This window comes from Podarcis melisellensis (genome assembly GCF_964234715.1).
Source record: "Podarcis melisellensis genome assembly, chromosome: 8".
NCBI lineage: Eukaryota > Metazoa > Chordata > Lepidosauria > Squamata > Lacertidae > Podarcis > Podarcis melisellensis.
Genome location: NC_138540.1, coordinates 37,050,944 through 37,065,550, shown reverse-complemented (window position 1 = coordinate 37,065,550; position 14,607 = coordinate 37,050,944). Strand labels below are relative to the sequence as shown.

The 14,607-nt window shown below is 42.9% G+C and overlaps 1 protein-coding gene across 2 annotated transcripts in view; it reads left to right on the top strand.

The window, feature by feature from the left end:
* CDH13 (cadherin 13) overlaps positions 1-14,607 on the top strand; it is a 657,553-nt gene that overhangs the window by 573,940 nt on the left and 69,006 nt on the right. For both annotated transcript variants that reach the window (XM_081924041.1, XM_081924042.1), the window contains exons 9-10: positions 12,830-13,012; positions 14,156-14,409. In XM_081924041.1, the coding sequence (XP_081780167.1) occupies positions 12,830-13,012; positions 14,156-14,409 (437 nt within the window). The remainder of the gene's footprint in view (positions 1-12,829; positions 13,013-14,155; positions 14,410-14,607) is intronic.

Genomic DNA, 14,607 nt, shown 5'->3' with positions numbered 1-14,607 from the left:
GCAACAATAGAAAATAAAATTATGAAACAGATAAAACATTACAATTATTTAAAAAAAACATATAAAATGTTCCTAATGGAAAAGAGCAATGTGCAAAGCATCTCAAGATTCAACAGTGTATCCCAAGCATCAACAGTGCTTGTCTGAAAGAGATCTGAATGAAAATGTATAAAATGGAATCCCAAGGGGTTCTGTTCACCTTGTCATTCTTGAGATGGGAGGAGGGTTTTCCAGTTGGATCAACAGCAACAGGGGGGTAGGGAACCTATTCCAGTGCTTTGTTTTTGCTGAACAGGATTGAAGTGATGGGAGTGTAAATGGTGCTGAGGTTATTAATTTAAAGTGAATGAACTACTGCATCCTTCTTGGTTATATCTGAAAAATGATAAATGGAAGACAGTATTTCCCCCATTAGTTTCTTTAAATAAATAAAAAAAGACGCAAGAGGAAGAAAGAAATTGGGATAGACGCATGGATTTAAGATACATGAGAAATAGCTTATGAATTTAGATTATGCTTTGACACGGAAAAAAATTGTACATTGGCTCATTCATTTTAATATAGCAAAGAAAAATGGTATGTAGTGCCAGCTTTTAGAGAACACAGTGGGGTTGTGTGTGTGTGTGTGTGTGTTTAAAAAATGATTATATAATAGCATCATTAGCACCTGTAATGCAGCTCATACTATGAAAATGTACAGAATCAATCAATCTCATCCCGTAACATCGGCCTTTTAATAGAGACAGTTGTTGCTGTGCTGAGCAAGAGAATTAGATTAGAAGATAGAGTGATACCTTCTGTCAAATCAATCTGTTGGTCTTAGTGTGCACCAGTGCTGGAACTATGCAATATTATTCAACAAACAGAATTCCATAATACCTAAGAGCCAGCTCATGCTTCCACAACGAGGTGGTGTGGGCATCATACAAGGGACTGTCTGCTGCAAGTTGTATAGACACTTGAAACTGGCCCCACATCAGCAATCAATCATGATAACGAGGCCACATTCACACCATACATTTAAAGCACTATAATTCCACTTTAAACAATCATGGCTTCTCAACTTGAATAAAATATAGGTGGGGTAGGTAAGCCCCGCCTCCCATAATCAATCACAAGACACGGTGCACGCACACCATTTGAATAGCAATGTGATAGTCTAAAGTGGTATCTTAGCACTTTAAAAGTATGGTGTGGTCCCTCATGGAGTTGAGGGAGCATGATGTAGCTGAGTCTTAGATCAGAACTCTCTGGTCTTAACAGCTTTATGCACTAACTAGCACTCAAGCACACTTATGTATAACTGCAATTTCCCACAAAAAAGACTTGCACCAATCTTGGTTAGTAGCCATTGATACCCTTTTGCTCCATGAATTTGTCCAATCCAGTTTTAAAGTCATCCAGAGAGAATTGCATGCCAAGACCCCATAGCCACCTGACACATTGATGGATAAGACACAAGGACATGGATATTAGGTTAATGGTTATTGGACAAATTTAGGCCACAACTTTACTGGTTACAGAATGTGAGTGGTATTGGCTTAGGCATGGGAATTGACCCGACTATATCTGACTCCTGCCCGTCATGCACCAGAGAGAATTCCAGAGTTTAACTCCACACTGCATGAATTTCTACAGTACTTTCTTCTATTTTTCTTGGAACTTCCAAACTTCTGTTTCCATAATTTCTAGTGCTATGGGAGAGGGAGAAAAAAAATTATCCAACTGTTTTCTCCATTCATATAGAAAACCCTGAAATTTGCATGACTAGAATATAGTCTCCTGTAGCAAGACAGAAATTGTATCCTTTGCTCTGTGCATATGGCCCCCAGAAGGCTGACTACGAAAGAATGTGGGCCTCAGGATGAAAACAGTTTCCATCCCTGATCTATTACCGCATTTTTTCATGTATAACACCCCCCCCCATGTATAAGACAACCACAACTAAAAAAATTGAGGGGGAAATTGTTGAGCTTTTTAGGGGGAAAGATTGACCAGAGTTGCTGAGCTTTCTTTTTTGGGCGGGGAGGTCACCACCATCATTTGCTCAACAGCCTACCTGCAACTGCAAATCACACGCATCACCAAGTCCATTAATATTGTCTTATACACTGAAAAATACAGTACATAGTTTTCCAATGAAGTTAGCCAGGACACAACAGCAAGATCCCCCAAAGCATTTCCCTACTAACAAAATGGTCCCAGTAGTATTTTCATCTCTGCAGGTGTTTGGAATGCGGCTGCCAGGATTATTTTTTGCTGACTAGAGCCTAGCCTTTGAGTAGAGATAATTGCACATTACTGCTATCGTCAGAAGCTGCATCTGGGGGGTGGGGACCCATGGATATTCTTGGCTACTTGGGGTGGGGAACAAAATGTTAGCAAAACTGAGGAGGAACAATTTACAACATTTGTTTTAACTAAACAGGATACACAAAAAGGTGGCCTACAGAGCAAGGCAACATGAAATCATTGTTTGTTTGTGTGTGGTAGCAGCCTACACAAGAGATGGAAATGCAGAATACAAACTAAGGGCACTTACTTTCAGACATTCAGGCCAAATCCGCACCACACATTGAAAGCATGATGATACCATTTTAAACAGCCATGGCTTCCCACAAAGAACCCCAGGAGCTGTAGTTTGTAAAGGGTGCTGAGAGTTGTTAGGATATCCCCATTCCCCTCCCAGAGCTACAATTTCCAGAGTGGTTTAACTATCAATGCCCCTCCCCAGGAAACTTTGTGAACTGTAGTTTTGTGAGGGGAATAGGGGTCTCCTAACAACTCTCAGCACCCTTAAGAGTGTAGACAGTACTGAGTTACTATAAGACAGCTTCCTGTGTGTGTTTCCTCATCACTTCTTTTATAAGAGAAAGTTGTCAGCCATCTTGGAGTACACATTTAAGGACAGAAAGGTGTGATAGAAATGTTTTGAATAAATAAATAAGCTTGCGATTGAAAGATGCACCCCCAATGGTGCATTCAGACGTGGGGAATATATTATTTAGCTTTTCTGACTATAATGCTAACACTTCTGTCCCATTTGCTAACATTTTTTTCACACTGCAGTACCCGTTGTGTTATGGAACTGTGGCATCAATCATACTTGATTTCATTCACACCAGTGAGTGTCGTGTGGCACAACAAGGAAGATCATTAGACAATGTTACTGCTCCCTTACCCTCTCTGCATATGGATGCTTCTGTTCCCTCGTGACCCCCCCCCTTTCCTGGAGATTGCAGGAAATAAGTGTGTGCCGATGTCCAACCCCAAATTTCTTCACTTTACTCCCACAATTTTCCGGATTGAGGGGGCTGCAAATTGTTTTATTTATTTTGAATCAAGTAACACAAAAGGAGTGGTTCCATTAGTTTTCCAGATGTGGTTTGTTTCATTGTTAGAAACCTCAAATATAATGTGTAAATTAAAAGTTATGGAAATGTAAGGGAAATGGAATAAGCTGCCATGTGACTGCAGGCTTAGAAAGGATAGTGTGCCTGTGCCTGGGGTGTGGGTGTGTTAAGGTTGGAGGCTGTGTTGAAAATAGAATGCCAGGTCTCTGCGCTCCCTTTCATCTTCAACCCACTCTGTGTCAAGAGGCCAGGCAGGGAGGCCACCAGGGATAAAAGGAGTGGGTAGGTCCTCTGACTCCACTGACGTAGAGCCTTTTTCAAACCTGTGGAAGAAGGGAGGCATTAGGTGGTGTGTGTGTGTGTGTGGTTTCATTGCTCAAAAGAGATCTTTCCAGGACGTATCGCTAAGGGGCACAGAATACAACTTTGCCATTAAGCAGATTAATTTGTATTTTATTTTTATTTCTGTCTCCCAGCATGAAACAACTCTCCTCCTTCTCTCCCCCACCCCCACCCGCCCAAGTCCTTGAGCTCCTGAGTGAAAGCATCACAAGTAATTAAGCAGAATACCCCGGTTGAATATTAAATTAGAAATTAAGCTAAAATGCTCATCCACCGCAGCTCGGGAATTTTGAGCAGATCGCCTTAAATTTGATGGCAGCGGTGCCTGCATATATTTCTTGAACTGCATTGCTAGCTAAATTGATTGAATTAAACATGCTTCGTGATGCTCGCTAACCTTTGACCCCTCCAGTTACTCAGAATAATCAGGAGGCTAATTATCCTGGCAGGAGCTGAGCTTTGAAGAATCAGGGGCACGGCTGAGTTCAGAGAACCTACACTAGTATTAATCAGGATGTCATGACTGAGGTTCGCTGAGAAACCCAAAGTGTCGCAGGACCATCATGGTGGAGTTTTGTTTGTGAGATGTTGTGACTGTGATTCCAATGGGGAGGTAGACGAGGCTTGTTTGCATGAAGACAGTGATCTGTTTAATTGTGGGTTATCCATTTTCACAGAAAGAGGTGGGAATGTTTTTGTTCAACAGCGGGAACAGTGTTATACACCTTCCAGCATGCAAAACAGGTCGGGCTGACACTGTTTTTAAAGCAGTGGTACAACATGGGTGGTGCTGTGGGTTAAACTACAGAACCTAGGACTTGCCGATCAGAAGGTCGGTGGTTCAAATCCCCACGACAGGGTGAGCTCCCGTTGTTCGGTCCCTGCTCCTGCCAACCCCGCTCTGGCGGGAAGGTAAATGGCGTTTCCGTGCGCTGCTCTGGTTCGCCAGAAGCGGCTTAGTAATGCTGGCCACATGACCCGGAAGCTGTATGCAGGCTCCCTCGGCCAATAAAGCAAGATGAGCGCCGCAACTCCAGAGTCGGTCACGACTGGACCTAATGGTCAGGGGTCCCCTTACCTTTACAACATGTTTAGCGGCTGCGTGACAGGCATAAATCCAACTGGTGACCTTTCCCCATCACAAGTGATGTTGCCTGAAAATATGAAACTTAGTGGTTCAATATGCTCACTTCAAATATGATCTAAGCCTTATTGTCTGAAAACATAAAAACATAAGATCTTGCTGGATCAGGCCAATGACACATCTAATTCAGCATCCTGTTCTCACTGTGGCCAACCAGGAGCCTGTGGGAAACCAGCAAGCAGGACCTAAGCAAAACAGCACTCTCCCTTCCCGTGGTTTCCAGCCACTGATATTCAGAATCATTACTGCTTCTGACTGTGGAGACAGAGCATATAGCCATCGTGGTTAATAGCTGTGACTAGAAGTTCTTCTCTAAGTCTGTTGTCAATCTGAGATGGAAAAAAGTCATCTCAAGATGGCCACTTCTCAGCGGTGCTACCTCACAAGGGAAAGGGGAAGGGGAAAGCTTGACAACTGCATTTGCATACATACATAGCGGAGACAATATGCATCTATTCTCCTTCCCCCAGTTCATGTGAATGCAATGTGCAAGATGGATATTCTTAGACAGGTTCTCTAGTTGCTAACGTGTGGCTTTCCAGATGTTGTTAGACTCCAACTCCCATCAGCCCCAGCCAGCATGGCCAGTGGTCAAGGATGATGGGAGTTGTAGTCTAGCAACAACTAGACAGCCACAGGTAGCTATTTCAAAGCTCCAAAGAACTTGTGGTTCTCTGTGGTGGCCATGAACCATCTAAAACCTAGACAACACATTACCCAAATCACTTGGAGACTTTTTACACAAGCCCCACCCATTGCTGGAGGTGCCTTGTGCTGGCCTAGAAACAAAGGACTCAGCTAGATTGGTAAAGAAAAAGCGACTTACATGCATTGTGTGTGTGATATAAAATTGTACCACCAGATGGCGAAGTAGAGTCCTGTTTTTCTCTACCTGTTTTCCCTGTACAAATTTACAACGCTTTAAACTGAAACACTAGTTTGATGTGTCTAGATCCAGCCAAACCCCACAATTAGAGCTCTCAATAGTATGGCCCTAGCCATTCCTTAGATCTTTGGGCTGGGGAATTATATTTTGGGGTTTAGGACTGTGCTGGCCCAAGTCATTTTGTTACAGGAACTGGAGCCCAAATGCCCCCCCCCGCAAGAGACAATTCTATAAAAAGCCATTCAGTACCATTCAGACACCAATAACTCCTACTTCATCTCTCCCTTTTTTGAAGGTGCATACTAGCTAGGTTCAACTTTAAATGTGAAATGTACTGAATGCCTCCCCCTTCTCTATACTGCATCAATGCTTCTGCTAGTTAGTTGTGCCCTCATATGTGCAGAGGTGTAGTGGTCTGAGGTTGGTGGAGTATCAAAGACCCATTACTATTTCTGCAGCAAAGTCCCAGAATCCAGTGTTCCTAGTAGAACCACCCAATATGCTTGAAATTTATAGAGATAAGTGAAATGAGGCGAGCCAACCACTAAGGATTGGATCCTTGGGTCACTCTGGAGACAGTGTGTGGGAAGAACACTAAGCAGGAGTTGTGCTGTATGATCCCAAACTAAGCATTTAGGAAGACTGAAAACACTTCAGTGCTTGAGTTTCAAGAGAATGGAGTCCACGTTCTATTATGTACAATGGAACTTTAAGAAAAAACACAACTTAGGTCATTCTCAAAAAAGATATCGAAGCACTCCCAAACATTTGCCCATGTACGTGCACAGGAAGGGGGGTGGAAGAGATTTAGTTAGAAGGCAGCATATGGGCACCTGCCTTGATCATTGCAAGGCATTCCTAATTATTTTTACTGGATAAATATAAGATTATTGTATAATTTTAGAAGGTTGCATAATCCTAAAGGGCTGTGACTTTCTTGGAAGGACCTTGCACTTCTGGATTCATGACTAAACTTCTGCATGTGTGCAACAGCAATATTCTGTATGATTCTGAGCCTCTGTTGCTCATGAGCCTTGACATTTGGTTGGTGATGCAGAGGCATTCAAGCTGGCTTGGGACTTTCCTCTACATCCACAAAGCGGACTGAGACCAAAGCAGGTGCTGGAGAGGGAGCCTGGTTATACATACCGTGACTCACCTTAAATCCCCCCTAATGGAAAGCCACATGTTTTTCCATGCCCTTATTTATATTAGCAAGTAAGCATCAATAGCTCAGCCAAGTATGTCAACTTTGCAACAGCTCAAAAGATTAAAGAAACACTCTGTCCATAAATGCCGAGCGCTAGAAAGAATTGCAAACATTTAAAAGCTGGAGGGGAGGGGCATTTGCTTTCCCTTGCATAAGAGCAGCTTCCATTAATGTCAAAGAGCTGTGCTTGCTTGTGCCTGGGAGCATGGAATAATAAATATTGTTGAAAATAGCAACAAAATGGAAGCCTCCACTTTAGTGGCACCCACCCCCTCATTTGAAGGAAAGCACTCAGGTTCTCCAAAGCCCAAAGAGAGCAAAGGAAGGCTCAGGTGTTCTTGAGCTGTGAAAGACAGCAGTACATTTTGAGCAGTATAAATCTGCCCTGAGGAATACAAAGCAGACCAAAAGTGTACACACACACACACACACACAAGAGAGAGAGAGAGAGAGAGAGAGAGAGAGATCAGGGTAGCATTTATTTATTGAATTTATACCCTGTACTTCCTCCCCAAGAAGCTCTGAGCAGCAGATACACAATTTAAAAACAAAAACAAGGCAAAAACATTCTAACAACAAATACAATTAAAAACATCTAAATGCAGTTTCAGTTTAAAAACATTCTAAAAGCACTTGCAATTAAAATATTCTTCTATCCAGTGATCTTGGTGCTTTCAGGAACAGTATTCTTCAGCCAATAAATGTCTGGGCAAACAGAAATGTTTTTTGTGTTTTTTTAATTCCTGCTGGTAGTTAAAAATGATGAATACAGGCCCAACTCACTAGGGAGGGCATTCTGCAACTGGGGAACTACCACTGAAAAGATCCTGTCATGGGTCTGGGTCAACCAGGTCATCTTCAAGTTTCACAGGAATCATCACGGGGCAGAATGGAAAGGGGAAAGAGACTCAAGGGTCTATCTCTACAGCAGCCTTAGATAACCTGGTGCCCTCAGGATGTATTTTTGGAACTACAGCTCCCATTATGTCCTGTTCCATTGCCAGTGTTTCAGTACAATACAACTGGCATTCCAGTTCATTTCTATAGGAGGAATAGGAGAGCTCTACTTTGTCCTTTGCCTCAGGGAGCAAAATGTTTTAGGCTGGCCCCACCTGCCATCTCATTTTGCTGCTTGCATAGAGGCTGGAGCTGTCATAGGTTGAAGAGTGGTCCCCTGTCTCTGGCACTGGTTGGGACCAGCAGCCATTTTAACTTCTCCCCAAGACGTGTAATGTTGCTCTGAGTCATTGTGAAGGAACAAAATGGCAACATACATCAGAAAGCTCTTTATTTACTGTTCTTGATGCATCAGCTGCCCTTGACCTATGTGGTTTCTCTGAAACATTTACACCATTTAAGAGACGAAGGTCACATTCACACCATCGAATTAAAGCACTATGAAACCACTGTCAAGGCTTGTTCTAAAGAATCCTGTGAGCTGTAGTTTGTTAAGGATGCTGAGAGTCTCTTAAATGCTCCTATTCCCCTCATAGTTACTGTTCTCAGAGTGGTTTAACAGTCAATCCTTCTTCACAGAGAACTCTGGGAATTGTAGTTCTGTGAGGGGAATAGGAGTAATCTAACAACTCTCAGTACCCTTAACAAACTACAGCTTCCAGAATTATCTGAGGGAAGGCATGACTGTTTAAAGTGCTATCACAATGGTGTGAATGTGGCTTAAGTGAACCCATGATATTTGGGTAGCAGTGAGGGGGGCAGATCTGTGCGTTTCTTCTGTGATGCCTGAAGCACAGTCCAAGCTGTGTCCACTTTGCTTTAATAATATATATATTGTTGACATGTTGGGAGCACATTAAACTGAGGAAAACAAGCAATAAGCTGTAGCACATAGTAACAGTAAAACATGCTTGAAGCTGATTGACACTGTATTATACAGTAGCTCAGTGGCAGAGCATCTGCTCTGCATGCAAGAAGTTTCAGTCCCCAGTTTCAGTCCCCAGTACTTCCAGCGACGGCTGGGAAAGACTCCTGCCTGAAACCCTGTAGAGCCGCTGCCAGTCAGTGTAGGCAGTACTGAGCTAGATGAACCAATGGCCTGACTCTGTAAAAGGCAACTTCCTGTGTTCCCAGAGTACATCCTCTGATCCAGTTTCAAACAAATGTTTCTTTTCTTGGAGGCAAATCTCAAAGGAAGGAATGACATTTCTTGGCTCTCTAGCCATTCTCTTCTGGAGCTGATGCATCTCCTGTCATTTTTCATCATTTGTGAGCTCTACGAGGGAAAACAAACACAGAGATAGGATGCACCAAGCACCTTCAGCCAAGGAACGATTCTCAGATTAATGCAAAGCGACTTGCACTTTTAATTTGGTTATTCTCAACTGGTGCTCCCAGCGGGTGGAATCCTAATGACTCATTGGGTTTGATGCTCATCAATCCAGACCATGTTTTCTCTTTCGTTACATTTGCTGCTCTCTGAGGCTCTTTAATTCAAACCGCGTTGGCACCACAGTCTGTGACAGAAATCTGTACCTTTGGCAAAGCCACAGAGTCTAGTTACTGATTCTCCTACTGAGCACTTTGCCGAATATTTGTATGGGATACAAAGCGACTATCCCATTACAAGAAGGCTTTATGTGCATGGGTGATTGAGTAGGTCATTTTCAAACAGTTTGGCTTTTCAGCTGACTGAGAGGTCCCACCTAGAGCTGTGTGGAAGAACCTCACCTACATATTTCTTGCTGCATTCTGTAGTGATTGAAATGAGCAGTGGCATATTAAATTTAGGAGCAAATAAGCTGTGATGGTAGGAGATCTGTAATCAGATCTCCCTTTATAAACACACACAAAAACTATAAATTGAGAGTGAGTGGGATCATACTATAGAGTTTGCTACCACATACTGTAGTGATGGCCTCCAAGTTGAATGGCTTCAAAAGGGGGAGTTAGACAAATTATTGGAGGACAAGACTACTAGCCATGCTGGCTATGTTCTACCTGCAGTGTCAAAGGCAGTAAGCCTCCATACACCAGTTGCTGAGGATCACAAGTGGGGAGAATGCTGCTGAGTTCAGCTTGGGCTTGTGGGCTTCTTTTTCAGACACCTGGTTAGCCACTGTGAGAGCAGGATACTAAACTTACATGGACTTTGGCCTGATCCAACAGGGCTCTGACCCATGCAGGCTGAGGTGTGTCATTTGTGTGACACAATATTCCTTGGCTCCCATTACATGGAGAAAGGTGGGATGCAAATGGTGGTAAACAGACAAGCCATGTGGCAATTTCAGCACATGTCTATCTCAGTAGAGGTCTTTTTCATCCATGTTCTCAAGGTGCACATCTGGACATGTAAATCAATGCTAAGTTGCACTTGAGGATTTGAAGTTTCTGCTTGCGGCCAGTTGCTTGCAATGAAATGAATAAATCTTTTTAGGAGGTGAAACTTGCCAGGGAGAATGTCTCAGCTGGCATGTGAACAAGTATAAATCTGCTGACCCAGTTTAAACCAATTGGGGATTTGGCCCAAGGTATGCCATTACTAAGTGATGGTTTTTAGATGGATGCTGATGGCAACAGCTTAAATACACATCTGGACTCATCTATTTTGTTCTCAATTGACTGTGGTGCTTCAGGGATGTGTAGATATTAAAGACGAAGAAAATCAATTAATGCATAATCTAATCATATCTTAACAGTCACTGGAGGTTTGGCTACCAGCACAACTTCTCCCAGTCTAACTATTTTTTCCAACTTTAAAGGGGGTTGCTATGTTCATGTTATTTTCAGTGTTAGTGATGTATGATCTAATGCTCCTATGTGGGTATTTCTGTTACGCTGTGTGCTGAAATCTGTTCTCTAGTTTTTCAAAACTTTGGGTCCCCCCCCTCTATAAAATCAGCTTGCATTGGGGGGGCTCATTCTCAGGGTATTTGAGAATTCCTTTATTATGGAGATGTAGCGTTTTGAGCTTCCGTCATTTTGGGGAGGTGTCCAAGGGTTGTGTATGTGTTTTCCTGCCCAGTAAACATTTCCCCAACACCCTGAATTTTCCCCTGTTTATCTGCTATTCCTGATCTTAAAAAAAACAACCTGATGGGAGGAGCTACCTCCTGACACCTTACCCTGGGCTTAAACTAAAGTGCAGAAATCTGTGGAAGCTGCAAAGTACAAACCACTGGTGAGATGATTTGAAGAAAGAAAGGACACCACTTGGCCTTCTTAAAAGCTAAGCACATAAAAAAAAAACCCTGCACCCTATTCATGGGAATTTCAGTGAGTTCCCTCTACACACTTTGATAAATTTAGGTGCTGTTTCTTTTCCCATGAATTGATGGGAAAATGCAACATAATTTTTTGGCACTGCACTATAAAAATATAAGGTGAGCTTGATCAATTGGATCAATGGCCCACCTTGTCTGGCCTCCTGTTCTCACAGTGGCCAACCAGATGCTTGTGGGAAACCTGCAAGTAGGGACCTGAGAACAAGAGCACACTCTCTTTCTGCAGTTTCCAAGAACTGGTATTCAGAAGCAATACTGCCACCCATAGGAGCCATTTTCTAAGGGCTGAGATCCCTTTGCCAATAATTTGAAGGGGGTGCTCTCCATGGGTTTGAGCTCCAGAGACACATGCATGAGCGCAAAGAGATGGATAAGAGAGAAAATAGCATGGCTTCTTTGAGCAGTGTTGTTACCTACCCAAAAAGGAATGCAGCAAAATGTTTGGGTAGTTGGCACTGGCTAATTAGAACATTAGAAGTGCCCAGCTGGATCAGACCAAGCACCCTTCTAGCTCAGTATCCTGTTCTCACAGCAGCCAACCTATGGGAAGCCCACAAGCAGGATCTGAGTGGAACAGCACTCTTCCGACTCGTGGATCCTAGCAACAGGTAGAAGAACATAAGAACCACCCTGCTGGTTCAGCCCATAGGCCCATCTAGTTCACTATCCTGCTTTCCTGCCTTCTCAGTGGCCAGACAGACAGCTATGGAAAGCCAACAAGCAGGTCCCAAGTGCAACAACACTCTCTTTTCTTGTGATTCCCAGCAACTGGTACTTAGAGGCACACTGGCTCCAACAGTGCAGGTGGACTCTAGCCATCTTGGGTATTAGTCGAGGAAGCTTCATTAAAATTAGGATGTTGCCACCTGCTCATCACCACTTTGGATTCTCTTTGCACCTTTGCTCTTTGTCCATAAGCAACAGGCATTGAACAAAACCAGGTCAAGTTGACTCCATGCTGGGCTACTTCAAAGTTGACTTGGACCATGTAAAAGTCTTTCCACCTAGGCTGTAAATGGTTACAATGCTGTCACCATCAAGGTTTCCTCCAGCTCTGTGGAAATTTTTAAATGGAAAAAAACACTTAAAGGGGAACTGGATAGCTTGGGGAATAAGCTTTGGGAGATCCTTCAGTTATTTTATTACAAAGAACACCGTCGTCCATACAGACTGGAAAGGACAATGAAATATTATGGTTCAAGTAGAGAGGGAAAATAATCAAGATGAGTAAAAATCACCTTTAAAGCACTCTGCTCTTAAAAGCATTCTTAATGCATTTCCTCCTCTAAGCATTGTATTCCAAAGCACCTTTATGTATTGTATATTGAATCTCTTTATATTAAGAGGAGTTAACAAAAGATTTCATCTTTTTTATTATTCTGGAGAGTTTTCAAAGCCTGTCTCAACAATCATGTGGTTCTTTATCTTTAATCTTTCAAGAATCAGAGCAGAGAAATTGTAATACCGTTTCTTATACTTTACGCTCTCTGACTGCATTATTTATGGCCTGTAAAATTTCAGTTTCACTCAAGGATTACATTTTCCCTTTGGTTGTGGTGAATAATTAATAACACCTTAAACAAATTTGTTGTGCCGACTGTGGTCATTTGTTTGATGGTAGTAACATTTATGGCTTTCTTTATTAATTTTGAGTTCCAAGCTACGGTGAAGGAAGGCAGCACGGGCGTGATTGTCAATCTGACTGTGGAGGATCGGGATGACCCGGCAACAGGAGCATGGAGAGCAGTTTATACCATCATCAATGGCAACCCAGGACAGAGCTTTGAAATCCATACGAACCCCAAGAACAATGAAGGGATGCTGTCAGTTGTCAAGGTGAGCAGAAGGATTAGCTGTGCCTCTTAGACATCTAAAGAATTGCCATAATGTCTTATGTTGCCCCTTTTCAGAAGTGCTTTAAATTTTCAGAGGTTTCTGTTGTCAGAGGTGGGGAAGCTTAGGCCTGTGAATCACCTGTGGCCCTCCAGAGCTCCCTATCAGGCCCTCAGAAATCTCCGCAGGCCACTTCCCTCAGTGGTCATGTTTCACACCCTGAGTGTTTTTGCTTGGCTGGGAAGGTAAACGCCGTTTCCGTGCGCTGCTCTGGTTTCACCAGAAGTGGCTTAGTCATGCTGGCCACATGACCCGGAAACGGTACGCCGGCTCCCTCGGCCAATAAAGCAAGATGAGTGCCATAACCCCAGAGTCAGTCATGACTGGACCTAATGGTCAGGGGTCCCTTTACCTTATGAGAAGCAAACCTGGATTTCTTCTGGGCCTTCTTTGACTTACCAGAGGCGGATTCAGGAGCTGCAAGTAACTTATTGGTCTGAAGGACCTTGTGTTGTGAGCATCAACATAAGTCAACACAGGCTGCGGTATATGCATCATGGCTACCAATGTTGGTGGCTATATTGTGCCCTCACTGTTGGATTCTGTGTGCTTCTAAATTCCACTTGTTGTGGACTACAGGACGGTAGAGTTCTGTTGTGCTCAGGTACTGCTTGTGTGCTTCCCGTAAGCATCTAGCTGGCCACTGTGAGACTAGGATGCCAAACTAGATAGGCCACATCCAGCAGGGCTCTTTCTGCGTTCATACATAGGATCAATCCAGAATAGGAGACATTGAAAGAAGTTCCTACAAGTTTCTAGAATTCATGGTTGCACAGAGAGGGAGAAATCTGTTTGAGAAGGAGGCAACATTTCCTGTTTACCACTGATGAGAGACTAGCAATGGTTTAACCCAATATTCGACAGTGTGTAGTAAAGGTATGGAATTCGCTCCCACAAGAGGTAGCAAAGGCCACCAATTTGAATAAGATTAGGCAAATTTATGGACAATAATGCTATCAGTGGCTATTAAACCTGGTTGATACATTATATTTGGCTGGCCACTGTGAGAACAGGGTGTTGGACTAGGATGGCATTTGGCCTGATCCATCAGGGCTCTTTTTATGTTCTTATGTTCTTGCTTTTCAGCCTTTGGACTGTGAGATTTCAGCTTTCCACACACTCCTGATCAAAGTAGAAAATGAAGATCCATTAGTTCCAGACATAGCATATGACACCAGTTCCACCGCAACTGTTCAGATCACGGTTCTGGATGTCAATGAAGCCCCTGTTTTCCACCCAGACCCAATGACTATCACCAAACAAGAAAACATCCCCATTGGCAGTGTTGTGTTAACGGTCAATGCCACAGATCCAGACACCTTGCAACATCAGACTATAAGGTGAGTAGAATATTCCTGAATCCCAGCTTACTATTACTAGTAATTTCTCATGAACTTGATTTTTTTTTAAAAAAAAAGAAATGCTAATATTGAGGTTTGCAAATATTTCAAATTAACTACCATATGCTTTTATATTTGATTGATTGATTGATTGATTGATTGATTGATTGATTGATTGATTGCTGGGATGCCTGTCCT